This window comes from Ursus maritimus, unplaced genomic scaffold, assembly GCF_017311325.1.
Source record: "Ursus maritimus isolate PB19 unplaced genomic scaffold, ASM1731132v1 scaffold_8, whole genome shotgun sequence".
NCBI classification, from domain to species: Eukaryota; Metazoa; Chordata; class Mammalia; order Carnivora; family Ursidae; genus Ursus; species Ursus maritimus.
Genome location: NW_024426996.1, coordinates 7,347,819 through 7,371,739, shown reverse-complemented (window position 1 = coordinate 7,371,739; position 23,921 = coordinate 7,347,819). Strand labels below are relative to the sequence as shown.

The following is a 23,921-nucleotide window of genomic DNA, read 5'->3' as shown; positions in this document are numbered from 1 at the left end:
TATGAAACCTGTGGTTGCATTTTATATTTGAATTACGATTTGTATAAACAAGTGGAACTGATGTTACTGTGAATTTTCATAATATTAGATAAGCATGGTAGTTCTCGCTTTTACTGAATTCTGTTTTCATTAAAGCTTGTCAGAATGTAATTTTATGGCAGAAAATGAACATGCATAAGAGGAAAGAAAAGTTACTACCCTCATTATCTAGAGTATTATTTTAATTTCTATTGTGAAAGGTAATTGTTTTCTTTAAATTGCCTTGATAACAAGATACAGTATTTTGCAATGAGATTCACTTATAACCTGTTACCATTTATTAACAGCCACTAGCAATATGAAAATGTGATCCAAAGAAGCAAGTTACTTGGGAAATGTATTTTGTTTTTATGGTAATCCTTAATGATGTATAAAGTATTTAACATCTTTTCTCCTATTTCGTAGAACGTTGTTAATGATGAAAGAATCACCCTAAACAAAATCATACTTAGCCCAGCTTTCCTTTTCTTTTTCTTTCTTCCCCTACACCCTCTCCCCATTTCTGGCTTCTCAGCCATGTTCTCCTTCCTCTGTCCTGCATTTCAAGTATATGCCGTCTACTTCATTAGTCTTTCTATATATATAACATGACATGCTAAGATTAGATAATCCAGTATTAATATTAACATGCATATTGAACTAAAATATATTCCAGTGCTATAATTATGGTTTAAAATGGGTTGAGGGATAATCTGTAGTTACTTGGAAGATTTCTATTTAAATGGCTTGTTTGTATGGGCAGTTCTTGCTTTTCGTGGTAGTGTGGGACCATAGAAATGACTGCAGGTTGAAATTGTGCAAAATAATCTTAGTCATTGGAGAAAACGTTCTATGACTTTTAAAGTTTTTTTCTCAACACATTAAAAACGTTGGTTATAAATGTTATAGGTAAATGAAAAAAGTAGTAAAACTAATTTTAGTAGTAAAAGAAACTGATAAAGTGTATTACTTTGGTAAAAAAAAAAAAAAGTATTAAGAATAGTTTTAATAATACCTTCGTGTGTAACTGCAAGTGAGCATTCTTTTTATACCTTGGCAAATTAATATAATTCTAAGTTTGGATCACCTTCCAACATTTTATTGTATTTCCAGTGTCATGAAATGTCCCTGCTTTTTTCTTTTGTATTAAACTTCATTTTTTAGGGTTGTTTTAGGTTCACAGCAAAATGGAGCAGAAAGTAAAGAATTCCCATATACCTCTGCCACCACACAAGTACACCCACCCCCACTATCAGCACCCCCATTCCAGAGTGGTACATTTGTTACAATCAGTGAATCGACATTGACACATCATAATCACCCAAAGTCTGTAGTTTGCGTTAGGGTTTGCTCTTTGTCTTGTATATTCTACGGTTTTAACAAATCCATCATCGTATACAGAATAGTTTTACTGCCTAAAAATTCCCTGTACTCAACCTGTTCAACCCTCCCTTCCCCTTTGCCCCTCACAGCCACTGGTGGTCTTACTGTCTCCATAGTTTTGCCTTTTCCAGAATGTTCTATAGCTGAAACCATAACAGTTTACAGCCTTTTCAGATTGACTTCTTTTACTTAGTAATCTGAACTTAAGTTTCCTCCATGTCTTTTCATGGCTTGATAGCCCATTTCTTTTTAGTGCTAAATAATAATCCCTTGTTGGGATGTACCACAGTTTGCTTAACCACTCACTGTAAAAGGGCAACTTCCAAGTGTTGGCAATTCCCAGTAAAGTTGCCACAAACATCCATGTGCAGGTTTTTGTGTGGATCTAAGTTCTCAACTCATTTGGGTAAGTACCAAAGAGCATAATTGCTGGATCATATGGTAAGAGTGGGTTTAGTTTTGTAAGAAACTGCCGAACTCCCTCCCAAGTCGTCTTTATCATCTCCCATTCCTATCAGCAGTGAATAAAAGTTCATTTTGTTTCACATCCTTACCAGCATTTGGTGGTGTCGGCGTTTTGAAATTTTGCCATTCTGATAGGTATGTAATGGTATCTCGTTTTTATTTGCATTTCCCTGGTTACATATGATGTTGAGCGGTTTTTTTTATATGTTTATTTACCATGTGTATATCTTCAATGAAGTGTCCAGTTCTTTGGGCCATTTTGTAATTGGGTTCATTTTGTTGGATTTTAAGAATTCATTGTGTATTTTGGGTGTAGTCCTGTATCAGATAGGTCTTTTGCAAATTATTTTCTCCCAGTCTGTGGCTTGGCTTCTCTTTCTTTTGATCTCTGTTCTTTTAACGTGAAGCTCTTTGCCAGTCTCACCTCGTCTGGTTGTTCATGTTTGTCACAGCCATTTCCCTCATTTCCGTGTTTGCTGGGTTCTTGCAGCTACATCTCTCGAGCCCCTTGGACTGCAGCCATGTCAATGTTCTCTTAGCTCTTCCCATTTATGTGCAATTTGAATTTGGCTCCAGCATGGTCACTTTTCATTTCTTTATTGTACTTCCATCTTTGTTGATGAATTCCCTTTTTCAGTTACCCACTTTTTAAAAATTCCTGAGTGGGCTTATCACTGAGAAACAAGCAGGCAATGCAGCTGCACGCTGCCGTCTGCAATGAGTAACAGACGTGCGGTGACCAAGCGCTAACACACTTTGAAAGAAGTGATGTGATTGGTCGCTGGTCCTGAAGTGCGTCTGTTATTTACATAGTGATTTGGGGAGCACAGAGCTAGCAACGTTAATACTTTATGCAAGTACAGCTTAACTCCAAACCATTCTGGGGGGAAATGTATATGTTCTTTAACCGTCGTGACTGAAATCCATGCATGTCGAAACCCATGAAACGTGAGCCCTGCCTGTATTGTAAACCTTTTCCTCAGTTGCAAATGATGTGAAATTATTCTAAGGGAAAGGTGGGTGGGGCAAAAAGGATACTTGAAACTAAGTGCTCTTTTTCCCAAACCTCTTTTTTCCTTTTTACGCAGAATATGGCAAAAGTGAAAGACGTGGTCGAGCTGGGGAAGGGAGTGTGTAGATTACATGGCAGGCTGGTGTAGCTTCTTATCTGATGGAAGCCATGCTGTGAAGAACAATAAAGCGTAGAGGCAGCTCGCATTACCTAGAGTTTGGTTTGGGGCCTTCGTTGGATCCAGTCAGCGATGGCAGGAATGGCTTGAACTTTCTTCCGCAGTGTTACCAACCTGGGATGGATGTCCAGCAAGTGAGGTTTAAAGACCAAAAGTGTGGTACTGCAAATTTCCCAGTAGAAATCTGCCCAAGTTACCTAGTTTAAAGGAAACAAATTGCCATTTGAACACAGAAGGCATAACTTACTAAATCAAGAATAGTTTCTTTTTAATTCAAAATTATCTGTTACTATGAGAGTGGAATGAGTATATGATAGAAAATTACAGATAACACCATACTCCCAAAACCCAGAGCTTGCTACCATTAACACCTCTTTGCATAATAGGTAGTGTATGTGTGTGTGTGTTTTCTAAAATGAGATCTTACAGTACATACTCTTGTAACTTGATTCAATCTCCAGCCCTCGGTGACAATACGTTGTTATCTAATACCCAATCAATACTTTTTTATCTGTACAAAAAATTCCCTTTATAGGACAAAGCAGAATCCATTCCAGGAGATGCATTTCTTCTATTTATGCCCCTCAACTCCCTTTTACTGAAGATTTCACACTAGTCCCAAAGAATGCCCTGTCTTCAGGATTTGTGTATTTATTTCATCTTATTTATCTTGTTCCTTTCTTTTGCAGAGTATAAAGGGATAGAGTGCAAATTATCCCTAGAGAGTTCATAGTTGCAAGTTACATATTTTGGACTAACACATTATATTGCATAACCTCAGAAGACATACAGTGAGCATTAGTGGATTCCCCAAGTGTAATGACAGCCTGGTCCTACCCTTGTACGCTTTTTCTTCGTACAATTTTTTTCCCCTTTGTGACTAGAAACTAACCTGGCTGACATTACTTTGACTCCAGATGAATACCCATCAAAGAGTGAAGTTTAAATGTGGCCTAACCGTAGTTTTATTTTAAAGATTTTATGTATTTATTTGACAGAGAGAGACAGCCAGCAAGAGAGGGAACACAAGCAGGGGGAGTGGGAGAGGAAGAAGCAGGCTTCCCAGCGGAGCAGGGAGCCCAACGTGGGGCTCGATCCCAGGACCCTGGGATCACACCCTGAGCCGAAGGCAGACGCTTAACAACTGAGCCACCCAGGCGCCCCCGTAGTTTTATTAATGTGTGGAATTTGTAATAATGCTAATTGCTAGTGTTTTATGAACCTGCATACTAAACACTCGTCAGCAAGAGAGTATGGGTTAGAGGATTCAGAGTTCAGTCAACACATATTTATGGTGTACCTACTGTGTGTGACGGGCAGGTCTAGGTGCTGGGCTGGACTGGAGAGCAAGATGTGACACAGGCCCTTTGCCGGGTGCACGTTTAGTTTTAGAAGCCAGAAGACAAACACTTGGAAACTGGTAGGGATGATGAAGAAAAAGTGAAGTGATGGGAAGGACTCTCAGGTGGTCATGGAGGGAAGACCTTTAAGTGTGACAGTTAAGACAAGGCATAAATGAGAACAAGATCCAGACAGGCAGCAGTCTGCATACGAAGCCGCCTAGGCAGAGGGAACAGCAGGTATAAAGGCTCTTAGATGGAAGTGAGCTGTGTGTCGGAGGAACAAACAGAACAGCAGTGTGTGTGTGGAACACTGAGGAAGGGAGAGAGTGCTAAGAGATGGGGTCAGGAGGGTAGTTTACAGAAGAATCTTTTTTTTTAAAGATTTTATTTATTCGACAGAGATGGAGACAGCTAGTGAGAGAGGGAACACAAGCAGGGGGAGTGGGAGAGGAAGAAGCAGGCTCATAGCAGAGGAGCCTGTTGTGGGGCTCAATCCCATAACGCCGGGATCACGCCCTGAGCCGAAGGCAGACGCTTAACCGCTGTGCCACCCAGGCGCCCCTACAGAAGAATCTTAATAGAAAACAGGGGGGAAATTTTTAAGCCCTTAGAAATTGTTCCTTCAATAGGGCAGGGAGAGGAACATCTTAGGAAAGTCTGTTGGGTATAACTCCCAGTGCTCATTGCAATATGCAAACAATGAAGCGTGGAACGCTACATCAAGAACTAATGGAGTACTGTATGGTGACTAACAACATAGTTTTTTTTTTTTTTAAAGTCTATTGGGGAATCAACAGGAGGAAATGAAGAGGCATGTGATAAGGTTGAAAGTTGAGAATAAAGATGTGGCAAGTATGCGTCCTTGTCACCCAGAATAAGTCACAAGAGTGCTGCCCAAACCAGTCTGTGTCTCTTCTAGAGACACTTCTAGAATGCAGTCTCCTGGAAGGCACAGACTCCGACCTACCACAGCATCTGAATCCTGTTTGGATTTGAGTCTTTGTCCGTGTACTTTACAGGTGGCGGTGTGCTCCTCTCTCAGTAGTACGGCTGTAGTAGCTGGTTGTCTCGCTTTTTGTGATACAGTTATTAATGCCTCAGTCTGTTCCAACCATCAGGGGTTGGAAAATGGTGATAGTTGATTTTAATCTCCCCTTTTTACTTCCTAACTGGCATACTTATATGAAGACAAACTGCCCTTCAGTTTTTGTTATCTTGAGGTCCAATTGGCATAGAAGGGAAAGGCAAGATAAAGTATTAAACCCCCCAACTTTTTAAAAAACAGTTTTTAGAGTAATAATTTGTCTCCATTATCATCTTCCAAAACTAACCAATGAAGTTCTGTTTGGTTTGAGGGTTTGCATGTGTGTGTGTATTTGGTTGTGGTGGTGGGAGTGGTCATCATACATTCGTGGATTCATTCATTTTGATTCGTTTCAATCCACCGCTCTTAATATTCTTCGTGAAGCTTGAATTGTCCCATATTTAGCCAATGGAAGCCTCTTCAAGTTGACTTTTGAGTCCCCAGTTCAGTTGTCTTTGATAATTTATTTGCTTTGATATGACAAAGTGTTTCCACTCATCTCTTACATTTCCTGTCCCAAACTGAGAACGAGCCATTTCTCCAAGAAGCCCTGGTTCCTTTTAATATTTAGAGACCAGAATCTGGGTCCTACAGGTGCCCAGGACAATGGGGTTGGTCATTGTTTCAAGGAAAAGAGATACAACATGCTTTTTTCTTTATCCTAAGATACAGTCAGTACATCGGGACCTTATGTTGTATGTACATATATATAGTTCACATCCGGGGATAGAATGTTTAGTTAGCTTCACTGACCTTACAGCTCTATCTTCTTTCTCCCACTCTGAAGATCCTGGTTCTCAGTGACATCTACATATTTTCTAACTGCTTTACCCCAAAGTATACTCCTGTCAGAAAAACTAATAAACCAATATGACTGTACCCAGTACCACTGAGAATACAGTTACAAGAACACTCATTTTATTGTGCTTTGCTTTATTGCACGTCGCAGATGCTACCTTTTTGACAAACGCTTGGGGCAACCCTGTGTTGAGCAGATCTCCTGACAGTATTTTTCCAATAGCATTTGCTCACTTTGGGCCTGTGTGTCACATTTTTGTAATTCTTGGAATATTTCAAACTTTTTCATTATTACAGTAATCGGTGATCAGTGATTACAACTCTGAAAACTCGGTTGATTGTTAATATTTTTTTAGCAATAAAGTATTTTTAAATTAAGATATGTACATTTTTTTAGACATAATGCCATTGCACACTTACCAGATTACAGAATAGTGTAAACATAACTATTATATATACTGAGAAACCAAAAAATCCATTTGATGTGATACTTCATTGCTGTAGTCTAAAACCAAACCCATAATATCTCTCCAATGTATGCCTCTACTAAAAATGGTATAAGATTTCTATTTTTTGGTTCTGAGAGAATATAAGATGTATAGTCAAATTGCTGTGTTTTACAAATGATGATATTTCTTAAAATGGTTCTCCTCACTAATTGAGTACATAGGTTCTTCTCTACACACCTCACACATCAATTTAACATAGGTTCATTTGCTTCACTTTACTTTTGCTTTGCAATGTTAGCTTTTTAAAATATTTTTGTTGTTTTTATATAATTATATAAAGTATTTCAGTTCATAGTTCCAAAGTTAAGTCTACCAAAACGGGTTTATTCAAAGAAGTTTAGCTTTTATCCCTTCTATCTAATCCTTCCTTATGGGTAACTTTTTTTTCTCAGTGAGTCTTTGTAAGTTTTTGGTTATATGTGTGTGTGTATATACTTGTATTTTTTTAAGATGTAAAACATACTCACAGAGTTACCAACAAGCCACTCCTTTTCCCCTAAGTATGTGTCCAAATCTTGCAACAGATGAGGTCCATCATATGCAAGTAGCTCATTAAACATCTGATTCTAGGAGAGAAAGAAAAAGATCACTTTAAGGATAATAGGAAAACAACATGATTTGAAAAGGAAGTAGATTTTTCCATCTTTATTCTTCTGCATGAGTTCAGAAAGAAAGAGAAGTAGCTATATGTTCTTGGTGGTGGTGGTTTTTTTTCCCCCCAAATGTACGACATTATGGAGAGTGAGTTGATTCTTTATACTTAGTCATTCCTTTGTTACTCATGGATTAAAAAATAAATACTTTTGTGACCACTTCTTACAGTTTCTTCGTTTATAATGACCAAATATTTCACCCATAAAATCTTTTCATGATTTTTATCTTAATTTTTATTAAGAAAAAATGATTCCATTATGTTTTTACATTTCTAAAATCATCCTCACTCTTTTTGAAGTGAGATAGTGTAACTGAGGGTTAAGAAATTTATTTTGAAAGGCTAGGCTCCTTCAGTTGGGCAGTCTTACTTCACCATCGCACTTAATGGAAGTCGTCTATCTAATGAATCCTTATGCTCTCAGGCTTTATGGATCTTTTGTTGGCTCGACATTGTGCCTTAGTATGAGGTTTGTCTGCCTTGAGTATTATCTACAAAACCATCAACTAGGTGCCCCCTTTTGATATATTATGTAAGGTAACATAAATATCCTTGGAAGAGAAAAATTAACATATATCCATTTTTAAACATTATCTGTGTTTTTCCTTGAATCTCTAAAAGATTAAATAATTTACTCATGGCCTCTTTCTTTGTAAGAAGTGTTTGTTTGTATATGAAAATTCTGGCTGGTGTGTATCTTGGATATGAAATGTAAGCCAAACTCAAAGATACTATAAAATATGTGTATATACATGATTTATTAATAATGAGAAATGACCTATAATAAAATCCAGCCTTTATTAAGTCAAGTCAGGTAGTGGAGAACTACCTCACCAACTTGCTGATTGACTTTCTGTTATTACTGTAACTTAGCTAGGTAATAGAGATTACTGCCATATAATGCCTTGTTTGTAGAGTACAGTTTATAAAAGCATCATTACATATTTACATCCATTTGCCAGATTTTACAAACTGAAACTTGGGAAGCTTCTCATTATTTTGACTTTATATTCTTTCCACTGTTCTATACCACCTACATTCATAAGGTTCTTTCTCTATGGTTAATATGTTCGTAGTTTAGAACAGTGTGAGTTCTTCCTACACATAATTTGTGAGATGAGAGGCAATGGGCCTGGATCCGTGTGGCACTTACCATAACCCAGCTGAGCTCAGCATCAGGTGGAAAGGTGATGGCCAATTTGGCTTTCCTAGAATAGCTAGAAATGGAATGGAGTTGAATGGAACAGAATGTTGCTGCTGGACAGCTTTCCAAAACTTTTGTATGCTCACTTGTATCATTTTGTTACTTCTTCTAAGCATTTCCACAACTTAAGGTACACACACAGACGCTTGTGCACACACATGCAGTGCCCAATAAAAATCTTTTCTCTGTATTGACTTCTCTTGTGGCCCAGGTTCTCTATATGTTTGGTGAATCATCCCAGTGACTCATCTCATCTAATGATATGTAAATTACTAACCAACATAATCACTAGTATTTAAGAGTCGTCGTAAAGAATACTCACCAAAATAACATAAAGAAGATGAAAGATGATTATACATATCCTTTTTTCCAGATGTGTACTTTTAAAAATGCATTTCTTGATAAATCTTAGATAGCCACTCTTACAGTTGGTAGACTCAGAAATTTCCTTCCTCTTCCTCTGGAGAGTTCTAAGTCGGGAGGTTTTTCAGCCTGAGAAGTCATTGCTACAGTATTCTATCGAATGACTTTTAGAGGAATTATGTTTCTTCAAAGCACCATTTTTAAATCCACACTACCAAAATCATTTAGAGTTGGAAATGCGCCGCTGGCATTTCTTCAATCCTGCTCATCCTTCATCCTCCCCTCCCCATTCTTTCCATGAGGAAACTGGAACAGACAGGTTGAACAACCAGAGAAACACTAGTGGTAAACTCACGGATTATCAGGGTGACCAATATCCACAAACATATTTTGCCTTCTAAATTTTAATTTTGTAAAAATTGGAAGTGGAATTTCTGGCAATTGATACTGAAACATTTATAATTGTTTGTGTTTGATAGATTTTTAGGGCACCTATAATAAGAGAACTATGTTCACTATCCATCCATCTTCACTGTTACCAATATTCTGCTTTTGAAAATTTTGCCTGACCACAAGGTGGCAGCAACGGGACCCGCTACAGGGAAACTAGGTGAGGAAATGTACTAAAACTATGCGGGGTTTTTTGTTGTATACTAGCCAGGTCCTCCTTATTAATCAGATAGTATGTAGCCAGCTGCAATATTTCTGCAACGTGTCCTTCCTTCATATGATTTATTTGTAAACTTGGGATTGTGTCCTGTGATTTTTTTTTTTTTTTTTTTTGAGATAGGAGGTACGTAAGAGCATTGCTATTCTAATAGAAAGGTAGAGTGTTATCCTATCTTAAGCATTCAAAGAGTATTTTCCTCTGGGAGGTAGCTTCTACTATGGAGCCTCAGCCACCGAAGGGTACAGAGTAGCAAAGGGCAAGCCCATAAGTCGATAGACTGCAGATCAGTGTGGCCTTTGGCATGTGAAACAAAAAGCTTTAGATCCATTTTTTTAAATTGGACGTTATGTATCTACTTGTTTCTGCATTTGTAAGGATGTGTAAAATCTAGATGCCATGTCTGACAAAAGGAAAAACAATAAGCAGTGAACTATATAACACTATTAATTATATATGTTATAGTTATTAATATACTAGATAATATAATTATAATATCTAATATTTGTTGAACACTTTTGACCTAGTCATAGGTACTCATGCTAACATTCAATCCTCCCAACATACTTCAGAGTAGATTCTATAGTATCCGTACTTTACAAAGAATTTGAACTACTGCTAGGTAGTTATGTGACAACTAGTAAGAAGGGAATCGGAATTCAAGCCTGGCAGTGCGACTCCAGAGCCCGAATATATTGTTATATCAAAGCTGAGCTTCTATCTTAGACTTTGCTCTGCTAGTCATATATTCGAGTGTGTGTGTGACACACCTTACATTTATATCAAGGAATCAGTTAATGTGAATACTTTTATGTTCCAAATATCTCTATTGAAATCAGAAGTTCCTAATTAAACAAGTAGTATTTAGCATATATATGCTTAAGTCGATTGACAAGGCCGCCATTTGTTGTGTGCTGTAACTTTTGGATACAGACCTTGAGCTATGCCACATACACAAACACCGACCAGCTGCTGGCCCGGTGGCCCTACAACCGGTGGTTGAGAGCGCAGAGTCGGAGTCGGAGTGGCTGGAATTTGAATTGCTTGTGAATACCACTTTCCAGCCAAATAACCTCGTACAACTTACTTCGACATGAACCTCAATTTCCCCATGTGGGAAAATGAAGATAATCGTTTCTCCCTAAGGGATGCTCTGGGTCTTAGTCACTAATTTAACAGGAAGTATGCATAGGTGATGAGGCCATGGGTCTGGGCAGCTCCATAACCACTCTGATTCTGAGCTGCTTCATCTGCGAAGTGAGCAGGGCGACAGAAAGCACATAGCCCATGAGAGGATTGGCAGGACTGGCTGAGAGCAGCCGCGGAAAAGGGCCCGAGCAGCATCGGCGCGTGCTGTTTGAGGAATCAGCCCTTGCTGCCTGCCGTTCAGCAAGTATGTAGTGCCTGCTACCGTGGTGGGGGTGGGCACAGGAGCGAGTCGTGCAGACGTAATTACTACCCTCCTGACACGTTCTACCGGAGGAGACGAATGAATATATCTTAAAATACAGATTGTGATGCGTGCCCCCCAGGAAACCACTAGGGGGCTGTAACGGAGCATAACCTACAAGGTCTATTTAGAATTCTGGATAAAGATGATGGATTTGCCACATGTATATGATTTTTTTCATCCCCAAACCACAGTAAATACATGTTTTTGAAAAGACAGAACCCACAAAGAGGTGGAAAACAGCAGAGGAGACAAGAGAAAACAAAATTCGAAGCTATAAAGCAAATGGATGCTGGTATCTGCAAAGGGAAAGCTGAAAAACAATACTGTCTACCCCATGTAACCCTCAAATGATTCCGGAAAAGGCAGAATACATCTAGAATGGGGAGTAAAGAGGTAAGGGAGGGGATAATGTGAGGAGTGGCGGAAAGCTGTGAAAGAAGTAGTTTTAGCATAAGATTTCCTTCTTCATCTTACACTGCTTGACACTTGCCTCTTCCCCATCTTTAGCAGAAGGCTGGAGAGAGGGAAATCGATGGTCTGTGTGTTGGGAGCTGACATTCATAATTTCTTCAAAATAGGGGATTAAATGAATATATGCATACTGAACGTGAAGTTCTGAGACTCGTAGCCTTCTCTTTGCTGAATGTTTCCCAGAATACTGGCAGCCACACCTTTATTTCCAGGCAAAACAGCGGAAGTCTTCTCTAGGGACACTTTCTAGTAAAGAGTCTAGTAGTAGAGATAGTAATATTGGGAAATACTTCATAAATGGCCTAGTGATGCTCAAAATCAGCACCCCCTGTCCACATGCCCAGAGCTTTGGGTAAACTTTTTAATTTTCCTATTCTTTATCATAGATTCTAAAGGATGGTCTGACTCCTGGGAAAAGACAGAGACCAAAACAAAGAGGAAAAATATAATAGAGATTACAGGATGACAAGGGTCCACAGGGTTTTTAGGGTGACCAAACCAGACTGCAGCAGTGTATGCACAAGACAGACATATCCATGCTGTCCGTCATCATTACACCTCTTGTCATCGAGCCTTCATTTTAATTTTGGGAATCCTGGGGGATGTGCCCCAAATGAATAAAGAAGTAAGCAAAGACAGAAGCTGGCATCCAGGAAACAGGACTCCAACTCAAGGGAAGGACATCCCTGGGATGGCAGTAAAAGGAAGTCCAGTGGGGACAAATGTGCAGAAAACCTAGACAGCGCTGCAAAAGAGAGGGGATCTCAGCTGGATCTCTCCAAGAAAATAGTGGACGTAATGGATAATCTGGTATCACTGACCTTGTGGAAAATTTTATTGATGTGGGAAGGTTCAGCAATAAATGTAGAAACAATTAAGCAAATGAAGGAAAGGCAATTACTAATTTTGAGGAGGTAAAGTGAGCTACGAAATAAAGTCAAAGTATACCACGACTGACAGTTCTGTATGATATGCCTGGGGATACTAATGTAACAAGTGACTATTGATTTGGCCAAAATGCTTTGATATCATTATATTGGTGGTTTGGGAAAAGGGAAGCAGAGACAATGATTATATAAGAGATAAATTCTTATTACTATAATAATAAGTCCAGAGAGACTATCTAAAATTAGTGAACCAAAGATAGCTGGATTTACATGTCCTAAAGAAATAGCTAAAAGAGTTAAAAAGAAGGTGGTATCTGAGTAGGGGTTAACATGAGGAGGTAGTGCAGGAAATCACCGTATTTTGTTTTAAATTTTTAAATATAATTTGATATTTTAAAACTATGTCTTACTGTGATAAAAAGAAACTTTTTGAAAAGATTATTTATTTGAGAGAGAGAGAGCACAAGTGGGGAGGAGGGGCAGAGGCAGAGGGAGAAGCAGTCTACCCGTTGAGCAGGGAGCCCGATGCGGGGCTCGATCCCAGGACCCTGGGATCATGACCTGAGCCAAAGGCAGATGCTTAACCGACTAAGCCACTTAGGCACATGATAAAAAGGAACTTTTTAAGCACCCCACAAGTAGATATGGTTAATATAGTAATAACAAAATGATCACATTACTTTTATATCCTGTTTTTTCTCTGCCCATGGAAAACGTGACATGAAATCGTCCAGTGTGTCCACAATCGCATCAACTTGACATTGTTCCAATTCTGTGTTTCCAGCCAAATCTATGAAATAGAAACCATTTTATGCCATACAGTGGTTTTAATTTATTATATTAAAATGTTATTTTTTAATAGACAACATATTCTTATGGTTCAAAAATTCCAATCAATATAAATCTGTATCCAACGAAAGACTAACTTCCATCCCTGCCCCCATCCATCTCATTGCACTCCTTTACCTACCTACCATATTAGTAACCATTCTATTAGGGTTTTTTTTTTTTGTATTCTTCCATTATTTCTTTATGAAAATAAAACTATATGTCCCACTCAATATATGCATTCCATATATCCTACAGATCTTTCCTTACAAGTTTGTTAAGAGCATCCCTGCTCTTTTGTCAGCTACATGGGACTCCTGTAAGTAGAAGCGCCACAATCCATTTAACTCGCCTCAGCTGATGAGGTGTGTTTCTTTCGTATCTTTTGTTTCATTCTTTACACTGTACTGTTCAATTATAAAGTTATTTAATGCATAATGAATATATGTCATGTATTTTTTTCAGTTATCAAAACTCTTCAACACAATAACCATATTACCTGTGTTTTTGGTCAGGTATCTTGCTATTGCTAGGCTCTGGTGAAGTTTAAGTCCATCGACTTCCAAAATGGGGATTTTACCAAATGGAAGAGCTTAAAATAAAACAAGCAAAATATCAACTTCCATAACAACATCAAGTAATACTACTTCCATTTTTACTGGAAGTAAAAATTTGTTATGGAAACAAATCATGATTTTAAAGTTACAGAATTCCTGAATATTTGTTCTAAAAGGGATAATAGGCACCCTCTAGTAGAATCTTGATTGGTCTTTCAGAAGAGGAGTTGTTAGAAGTCCTGCCACAGAGCTCGTGGCAGCACGAGGTCTAAAGCCCAGCTTTACGGTGATACAATGTACTAAACTGTGTGTTACCTCATAGACTTACACATGCTTACCGCTTACCTTTTAAAAAACCTTTCTTTTAAAGCTTCATTAATTTTTGTGACCTAGATCAGCAAGAACATTAATCATTCTTCAAAACCATAGTCTGGGGTGTCTGAGTGGCTCAGTCCTGGGTTAAGCATCTGCCTTTGGCTCGGGTCATGATCTCAGGGTCCTGGGATCGAGCCCCATGTGGGGCTCCCTTGCTCAGTGGGGAGCCTGCTTCTCTCTCTGGCTCTCCCCACTGCTCGTGCTCTCTAATAAATAAATAAATAAAACTGTAATCTGAGGAAATGGAAAGTTTGATTTATATATTGAGTTACGGTCAGGAACTTAGCCTAACTCTTCTTTTGAGGAGGGACTCTGTGAAATATATAGTAAGGCAGCAAGCAATTTGTACAACTACAGGGCAGCCTCATAGCAGATCCTACTCTGTTTTCCTATCTAAACTTATTATATTTTGTCAGAGGGTAACGTATGATTTTATAGAAAAATTCTAAGTTGGAGATAAATAAGAATAATTCTACCACATAATTATAACCATTTGAATACTTTGCTTTCTCATATATATTTAAAAAACAGCATCATAATGTATTTGTAAACAACTTTTTTTTTTTTTAAGATTTTATTTATTTATTTGACAGAGATAGAGACAGCCAGCGAGAGAGGGAACACAAGCAGGGGCAGTGGGAGAGGAAGAAGCAGGCTCATAGCGGAGGAGCCCGATGTGGGGCTCGATCCCATAACGCCAGGATCACGTCCTGAGCCGAAGGCAGACGCCCAACCGCTGTGCCACCCAGGCACCCCTGTAAACCACTTTTTTAACTTGATAACATCTTTTTGAAATCTTTCCAAATCAGTGAAACATCACCTTTTTAACGGCTACTATATTTTGTCACATGTATTGATCACAATTTTTCCAATCAGTGCCTTACTTTGGGAAATATAATTATTTTGGAAAGAGAGAAAAGAACGAAATGCCACTCATAATCCCATGACCCTAGAGCAACTACTAGAATCAACCTTCAAGTGTCTTCCGCATGCACATTAACTAAGATGAACTGCAGTTCACATCAGGAGTGAAAACATCTTTGAGTACTTACCTCATGAGTGTGCCGAGTGCTGGTCCGTGTGCCTGAGATATTGCCGTGAACAAAACAGAGCCCCAAAGCCAGCCGGCCCAAACTGTGATGCCTCATTTGAAGCAAAGTATCGGATTAGGAATTAACATGCCTACCATTTTGAGGGATGCCTCCTTTATGCTAGGGGTGTACTACGTATGTACCGTACCCATTAGGTTTTCTAGTACTTACAACAACCCTATGATGTAGGTACTAACTATTATCTCATTTTATAAATGAGGAAGTGAGGTGAAGAGAGGTTATATAAATAGTCCAGGTCACACACCTGGTAGAGGTGAGATTCAAACTGAGTCCAGCTGGAACCTTTGCTCAGCTGTTTTCATAGTTCTCAGAGCCATGTTTTGAGAATACATTAAAAATCAGAGCAAACCCAGAGGATAGTATCCAAGTTAGAGAAGGGTCTGAGAACCACATTTGATAAGGTTTGGCTGCAGAACGTGACACTCTATACTGAGGGGGACAAAACAAACGAAGACAAAACAAACCTAATAGCCATCTTCAAATATGGTACACCTATCAAATGGATGAAAAATTTGACTTATTCTGACTATCTCTAAAATGCAGAACTACAACTAAAAGGTCCTTTAAAAGGGGGCAGATATTAACTCAAATGAAGAATAATTATTTTTTTAGCCTTGGAACCACTGACGACAGAATGTGTTTTCCTGTGAGATGGTAAGCTTTCAGCTACTGGCAGCATTTGAGCCAAGCTTGGGATAATTGCCAACAGTTGGAATATTCGGCTGCATCTAACAAGAGGAAATTTAAGAAGACAAATGCCAAGTCCTTCATTAGCTTCCAGAAAAAAAATAATAACTTTGGGGTTGTTGGAGGTGTAACCAAACAGGAGCACCTGTCAAACAGCTTTAAGGAATTAGGGATGCTGAATATAAGGCTGTGTGATACGGCTGCCAGGGTAACCACTGTGATCGTGGTAAAATGTCTTTGGACAGTATCTGGACCCACACTAGGAATGGTGGTCCCACTGTGCTCTGCGCCGTTCCTATGCCTGGAACAGTGTGATTCCCCATGCACCGCACATGAAATGGTGGACATAAGTCCAACAGGATCTTGTCCTTCTTGGGTAGTGAGGAAATCCAAACCAAGGGATAAAAATGGATCACTCAAGGAAGAGAAGAGAGTTGTCCCTTGGACCTACTTTGCAGATCTGATATAGTCCACGGGAAACAGTATCTAAGTCAAGAAGCGGAGACAGCACTGGGAAGTGTGGGCTGATATTCTCAATGATGCTCAGAGGAACAATCGCGCAAGTTCTAAAAGTTGATAGCTGGAGGGATGGATGCATGAGCTAGCTGGGACTCAGTTCCGTATTCAGCCAGTGACCTTTATCTTCACTCAGAGTTATTATCCTTGAACTATCTACACAGCAGTGGCTTTTTTGCTATGTCCTAAAGATATTAAATTGCTTCAAATAATTGGATGTGAAAGAAGGAATGAGCTGTTTCCCACGGATTAAAAGGATATGTCCAAATCCAGTATATGAAAGCCACAAGGAGATAGGTTTTAATTTTTTATAAGGAAGAGTCTTTTAAAAGTTTCCTTCCTTTCTTCCCAGAATTTCACTGAGACATTGGACATCCTAAACTTACTGAGTCTCAATTTTTCTAATCTTTTTTCTCTTATTTTTTTATTTCTTTTTCCTATTGTACCTTCTGGAGGAGTTCCTATTTTTTTATCATTTTATTGATTTGTTTTGTCTGTATCAAATTTTTAATTTTCAAAGGCTTTTTGTCTCTGAACATTCCTTTTTATAGCATACTTGTTCAGAATGTATAGAATTCTTCTCTCTGAAGGCTTATATTTTTGAAGTTTTTTCTTGCTACATCACCCTGATGCCCTCAGCTGAGTTTTTTCTCCCTCTGCTTCTTTGTTTCTGTTTCACATTAGAGGCCTTCTCACAAATGTCTATTCATTTTTGGTTTGCAATTCCTGGTTTAAATAAGCGAAAGGACTAGAAGCTAATTGGAATCTCCATGTACACGGGATTGGGCTGGCCATGTCATTGAGACTCCCACCTGTTCAGTGTCTGCCAGATATTTGATTGATCAGCTTCTCCCAAGAGAGCTCTTCCTGCCGGAGGGATACTTGTCTGGTTGTAGCATTCTGACTGTGGAGCAGGAGATAAGGGCTTTGGGTCTCACGATTGAGTTTCTAGACTTCCACCAAATCCCACCTATAGTATTGTGTCCTCAGGGATGCCTGCGGTCCTATAATCCTCTGGTCCATCCTCTGTTGAGAGTAATCTCCATACTTTTTCCAGGGCAGGGAAGGGATCTCGAGGTCTTGCCGCTGCTTCACATGCTTCTAGTCAATCCCCTGGGGGTTCAGCTTTTAGAGCTCTCTGTTGCTACCAATTCCTGAGCCTTTTGGGGGCTCCCTGGAGTGATTCTGCTTGACGTCTCCTCTACCAGGCTTATATTAGGGCATCACTGGCCTACTTAGTCACCTATCATTCTTCAACCTGCTTTTCAGCTTTAAGAATTTTGTGCTCTCTTATTCAAGTTTGATGTCTTTGTCCTTGCAGGGCTTTGACTTTTCTTAAAAGAAGTACTTTAATGTTATTTGAAAAGAGAAAAAAAATGTCAACACCTGTGCACAGTCCACCAGATTTGACCTCAAAGAACTTTTATTTTTAAAGATTTTATTTATTTATTTGAGAGAGAGAGAGAGAGCACGTGCTTGTGCACAAGCGGGGGGAGGGGCAGAGGGGGAGGGAGAAGGAGACTCCTCACTGAGCAGGGAGCCTAAATGTGGGACTGATCTCAGGATCCGATCCCAGGACCCTGAGACCGTGACCTGAGTCTTAGGCAAATACTTAACCGAGCAAGCCACCCAGGTGCCCCAACCTGGAAGAACTTTTTAATAGAAATATCCAATGATATTCTAGGTTATCACAGGGTTTGTGATATTGAGGGTTTCAAACACCAGAGAGCATGCCTAAATCAGATAGAAGGCGAGGCCAGCTAAAATTTGTAATAAACTGTTTACAACATCTATTTTTTCCGTTTTTTCTCAAAGCAATAAAGTCAGCATTTCCTGGCTTCTCCTGCAGTAATGTGTGACCATGTGAGTAAGTTCTTGCCAAGGGGCTATAAGCAGAAGTGAGATATAAAACTCTCTGGTCATGCAGTTGAAAGAAAGAGATGTGCCTCCTTCCCTCTCACACTTCCTGTGAGCAGGACTGTGGAAGGAGACAGGACTATCTTATACTATATAAATAAGACAACCAACTAGGGGTGACAGATCAACAGAAATCTTTGACCACTCTGTGGAGCAGAACTGCCATATCAGCTTGGGCTTTTATGCAAAAGAAATAAATTTCTATCCTCCTTAGTCCATTTTTATGTTGAGTGTCTGTTTATTATTTTTTTTAATTTAAATTCTAGTTAGTTGACATATGGTTCAATGGTTCATCATTTACATACAGCACCCAGGGCTCATCATAACAAGTGCCCTCCTTAATACCCATCACCCATCTAGCCCATCCCCCACCCACATCCCTCCATCAACCCTCAGTCTCTATCGATAAGAGTCTCTCATGATTTGTTTCCCTCTCTCTCTTTTTTTTCCCCTCCCAAATGTCCATTTTGTTTCTTAAGTTCCACTTGTGTTGGGTGTCTGTTAAAGCATTTGAAACTATATACATATATATCCATCTATGGATAAAATTAAATTTCACCTATTTTATATTCACAGAATTAAAAATCCCGTGTACAAAATCTGATAGTGGGGGAAAGTTTGGGTATTAATGAGAAAGTTTCATGAGAACGGGAAATAGGATATTCTAGCCCACCAGGCTACAGGGCTAATGATTTTTAAGGAACTCATGTTTCCAAAAGTCATGTGGCAAGATATATTGTTAATATGCCAGTTATCATGGTGTTACTGGCATTATCTAATGTGAATAACCTGGGCCACTGTATGAAATTGACCTGTGTTTGAAAAATAATTCTACCTTGCTAGGACTGTGAACCTGGAAAAATTACATAAATTCTGTGTGTTATAGTTATCCCAACGATAAAATAGATACAATAATACATCCCATGAAGTCGTGCTGGAGAAATTAAATGAAATCCACCAGATGCCCAAAAGTCTTCAAATATTCAATAGTTGTTTTCTTCAACTTCATCTTTATGCAAATTTGTAATAATCCCAGCACAGAAATGTGAATTTTAGACAAATAATTAATATTTAGTTAGTATTTCTAGGCAGACATGATGGACAAAAGAATTAGCTCATCTATCCTTTCTTCACTCTAAAAAGAAAATAGCACCTAGAGGATGATGTACAACTTACTGAGAGCCATACACTTCTTACTGTGATAATATTTCTAGTTCTCCCCCTTTGTCCTGAGTGCTAACTAGCATGTTTTCATTGGATTACACGCCCAATTTGTCAATTTGCTCTTCCTTCTGATCAAACATCCCAGTTTTGTTCACATATTCACCCTTCTTTTGAATAGTCACATACTTCATGAAAATTGACTCCAACCCCAACTTCTGAGGTAGACTAGAAGGTTCAAGGTTTTTCCCATCTGCTTGCTCAGTGACTGGTTCAGAAATGGACATGTCACCCAGTCTGAACCAGTGAGACATGACAAGTTTGCCAAGGTCTTCTGGGAGTTTTTCTTCATTCTTCTGGGAACTCTTAAGGAACAGCGCTCTTTCTCTCTTTTTCATATACCTCTTGATGCTACTGTTCAAGGCTATGGGGCTGAAACTGCAGCAGACTTACTGCTACTAACGTCATGATGCGGCCACCACACAGAGGAGGAAAAATGGATAAAGCCATCTCTCGAAACCTGTCCTGTTTCTGGGTTTTCAGTTATGTGAGACAATTTCCTTGTTATTTAAGCCACTTTGAGTTTGGTTTTCTGTTGGAGCAGCATATCTGATTCCTTGTCAGAAGATTGTAGATATCTGTAGTAAGCCTATCCAATTCAAGTTGTCAAGAACACTCACTTCAGTCTTCCCTCTTTCAGCTCTTATGACAAAGCTTCTTATTGTTTATCGTTATATATTCTTTCTGTGAGGTTTGTGTTTTCACCTTGAAAAGGAAAATTTGGGCCACATAGCATTTATTGAACTTGCTTGAACTGCTGCTTCTCAATGTAAAGCTACATGAGATTTAAAAACCTCTGTAGTTTCATTTCCCTGAGGAAAGACGGAACGTTTTGACATATTTTCCNTACATTTTCATAAACTGTTACTTGTGCCACTTACTTGATTTGACCTCAGGCCAATCAGCTTGTTCTATTCTGTGGTCTTCATATTTTATGTCCAAATAAGCAAATATGTAACGAATTATTTCGGCTCTCCCCCTCATATTAAAATAAATGAGTTTGTAGTTTGGCATGGTGTGATTCTGGAAAAAGAAAAATTGAAAGATTATTGTAACAGCCCTCTAAAGATGTTTCAACATTTTTCTTTAAGGACTTTTTCAAAACTTTATGGCATCTTTTGAGATAACTAGACATATTAGAGAATATTTCAAAACCTGAATCCTAATAACATATTGGAAGACTTGACAGAAATAAGATCATGACTCTGTCTTTAAGAATTAGCTGGATGGGGCACTGGGGGGCTCAGTCGGTGTCTGCCTTCAGCTCGGGGTGTGATCTCAGAGTCCTGGGATCAAGCCCCCGAGTCAGACTCCCTTTTCAGTGGGGAGTCTGCTTCTCCCTCTCCCTCTGCCCCTTCCCCCACAGCTCCTGCTCTCCCTCTCTCTCAAACAAATAAATAAAATCTTAAAAAAAAAAAAAAAAGAACTAGCTGGAATATTCCAGTGAAATAACCAGACTCAAATTTTACTTATAAAAAAATTCAGAGTGAGAGGCTGTCTATACACCAACTGTCAGAGGATAGAGTCCAAAACTTTCCATTTGAAGCTGTTTTTGTCCTGCCTTTACTCACTTGTAATTTGACATTTGGTTTATTGTTGGCTTTGGTGATGCAGCTGAGTTTGTGAGGACAGCTGGATAAGAATTTCAAGAACAGGGTACATGCAAGAGGAATGTGGGCCAGCCTCGCCAACCTGAGCGGGCCACCCCCTCTCTTCTCTCACCCGTGGCATTTCCCTCTGGGACTCAAAGGCGTAGGGAAACATTGCTCTCATTCTTTTTTACGGCATCCATGCTCCTGGGTTCTATCAGATTACTAGCACCATACAAACATAGTCCATCTTGGTGACCTTGCTGGGGGGGTGGGGGCAATGGTAAGCCTATGTCTCCATTCCTTCTGTAGAGGAGCAAGGAAGAAAGAAAGCAACTTCTCTTACATTTCAGAGAGTTTGCTAATACTCACTGCATTGGGTAGCTGTAGGTCATCATAATTTTTTGAGTTTTCTGTGATTTTGTATCGTCTCATTTTCATTGTTTAGAAATAATTAATGATTTTAAGCAATGGTAGTAGCATGGACTGTAATTTGATAATGATCCAGCAACTGAGAAAGAAACATCTTCATTTGAAATTCAGCTCTTCCACTTCGTTGCTATCTATCTTTGGGCTAGTCAACAAAATCTCTCTGAATTTCAAAGTCCACTTCTTATAAATAGAGATACTAATATGGATTTGGAGATTTAATGAGGTAATACATGTAAAGCATTTAACACAATGCTAAGTACTTAATAATTATTAGCTATCGACGATATTAACTTTGAATTCATTCTGTGGTCAAGAATAAACACTGTGAATACAGTACACTAAAAATAAATAATAATCATAGTAATTACATGAATAGAAGTCATAAATAGCATTTATTTTAAGTGGTAAGTATTAATAGTTCATTCTCTGCTAAGGAAGTCTTTCAAGGATATTAATGGAATATTAGATAGAAAGAAAAGTTGGGCTAAAGCCTCAAAACAAAATTCTATCTGAACACATTACAGGGATGCCTGGGTGGCTCAGTCACTTAAGTGCCTGCCTTCAGCTCAGGTCATGATCCCAGGGTCCTGGAGCTGAGTCCCTCCTCGGGCTCCCTGCTCAGCGGGGAGCCTGCTTCTCCCTCCCCGTATGCCTGCCGCTCTGCCTACTTGTGCTCTCTCTCTCTGTCAAATAAATAAAATCTTTAAAAAATATATTCAAAAGCACATCACATAAAAGGTCAAACACAAACCATAAAAATCTAGATTGCCAAGTTCATGCATTCACAGTGTCTGTCTATGGGTGACTACAAAGAACTGCCGATCTAGACCCCCCTCAAGATCCAAGAAATGATGATGCTGGTGATTTCTGGTGGATCCATTTCTCTGGGCCTTGGTTTTCCCTGTCCAGGTGTTGCGGGTGGAGGTGGTGCTCCTTGCTAGAAACAGTCATTCTGAACATCCCATGCCCCATCCCACTCCTGCTAGCCAGTCCAGTCTGCACCCAACTGACACGTGGCACCTGCCACACACATCACTACGTGAGGAATGCTCTCTGTAGAGGGAAGAATTCACTGGTATGAACCAATGAAAATGCCAAGATTTACAGCCCCAATTCTTTGGGGGAGAAATATGCATAGATGGAGTTCAAATGTGGAGTAAGGACTAAATGAAGCTTAGTGTGGGGCTTAGAAATAAATAATTGGAAAAATAGAAGAGTACAAAAATGGTCAATAAAAAATGTAAAGTAGTAAGCTTCCTTCTGAAAAAAGGAAATATTTATGTAATCACAATAAAGGGAACATTCCTATCTAGGAAATAAAAAGCATAGTGGCCACAATTCCTTGACCTATCTGTTTTAAATCTCAAAAGAACAAAAAAAGCCTTCAGAGTGGAAAAAGTGTCATTCTTGGTTGCAGTTTTTATTTGGCAAACATTTTACACAACTTCTCTTTATTGATTTTTACTGTCATAGGTCAATTTTTCCTCAGCAGCAAAGAAATGATATGTATTTTCCTTACGAACATTATATGAATATATAGATTCATAACATCCATTATGATCAATATTAAAAATTAAACGTATAACTTTTTCTCATTTGGTCAAATGCCATGTAAATGTCAGTGTCTACCTCCTCATTCTGCATGAAAACATAGGGATTGTTTGTTGTTGTTCATTCACAAAAACGTGCTGCTTTATATTGTGTTTCACTCAAGTAAAGAAGACATTAAAAAATCCTTAGCGTAAATTGGCAGCTATCTATGGTTCTCGGCAAATATATCTTTAAATCTAAGATGTGGCACAGGTCCGTGACCATCTGACAGATGCTTCTCTCTCCTGCTAGAACATCCTTTCAACAGTCATAACTCATTAATGAAGCTGTACTTGCACAACACGTTCCTGTAGTCACTTGCATAAACCAAGTCTGGTTTCTTGATTTTTACAGCTACGAACTTCCACACTTGAAGACTTCTGTTTTTCAGGGTATATGTGCACATTTTTATAACATGGAAAATAAGCCAATGTAAATGCAATTGGCAACATGGATTCTTAAAATCCTTTCTATATTTTATAAAGCTGTTGCATAAAAACTAACAGAAGAGGGGTGCCTGGGTGGCTCAGTCTGTTAAGCATCTGCCTTTGGCTCAGGTCATGATCCCGGAGTCCTGGGATTCAGCCCCAAATCCGGCTCCCTGCTCAGC

General features: G+C 38.9%; 1 protein-coding gene across 2 annotated transcripts; it reads right to left on the bottom strand.

The window, feature by feature from the left end:
- Nucleotides 1–2,034: 2,034 nt before the first annotated feature.
- Nucleotides 2,035–20,720, bottom strand: HPGDS (hematopoietic prostaglandin D synthase). 2 transcript variants are annotated; one of them, XM_008707161.2, is made up of 5 exons: nucleotides 20,582–20,720; nucleotides 13,815–13,907; nucleotides 13,168–13,277; nucleotides 7,258–7,356; nucleotides 2,035–3,253 (listed from the first exon to the last, which is right to left on the bottom strand). In XM_008707161.2, the coding sequence occupies exons 1-5, from the start codon at nucleotides 20,712–20,714 to the stop codon at nucleotides 3,089–3,091; spliced, it is 600 nt and encodes a 199-aa protein (XP_008705383.1). In that variant the 5' UTR covers nucleotides 20,715–20,720; the 3' UTR covers nucleotides 2,035–3,088. The 2 variants fall into 2 exon arrangements, with proteins under 2 accessions (XP_008705383.1, XP_040480775.1); XM_040624841.1 differs by lacking the exon at nucleotides 13,815–13,907.
- Nucleotides 20,721–23,921: the final 3,201 nt, after the last annotated feature.

Coding starts and splice junctions, on each gene's coding strand:
- HPGDS (XM_008707161.2), bottom strand. CDS start 20,714: ATGCCAAACTACAAACTCATTTATTTTAATATGAGGGGGAGAGCCGAA. Junction 13,908..20,581: donor TTGGCCTGAGGTCAAATCAA/GTAAGTGGCACA, acceptor TTTTATTTTAAG/CTCTTCCATTTGGTAAAATC. Junction 3,254..7,257: donor AGTGGCTTGTTGGTAACTCT/GTGAGTATGTTT, acceptor CCTTTAAACTAG/GTAACTTGGGCAGATTTCTA.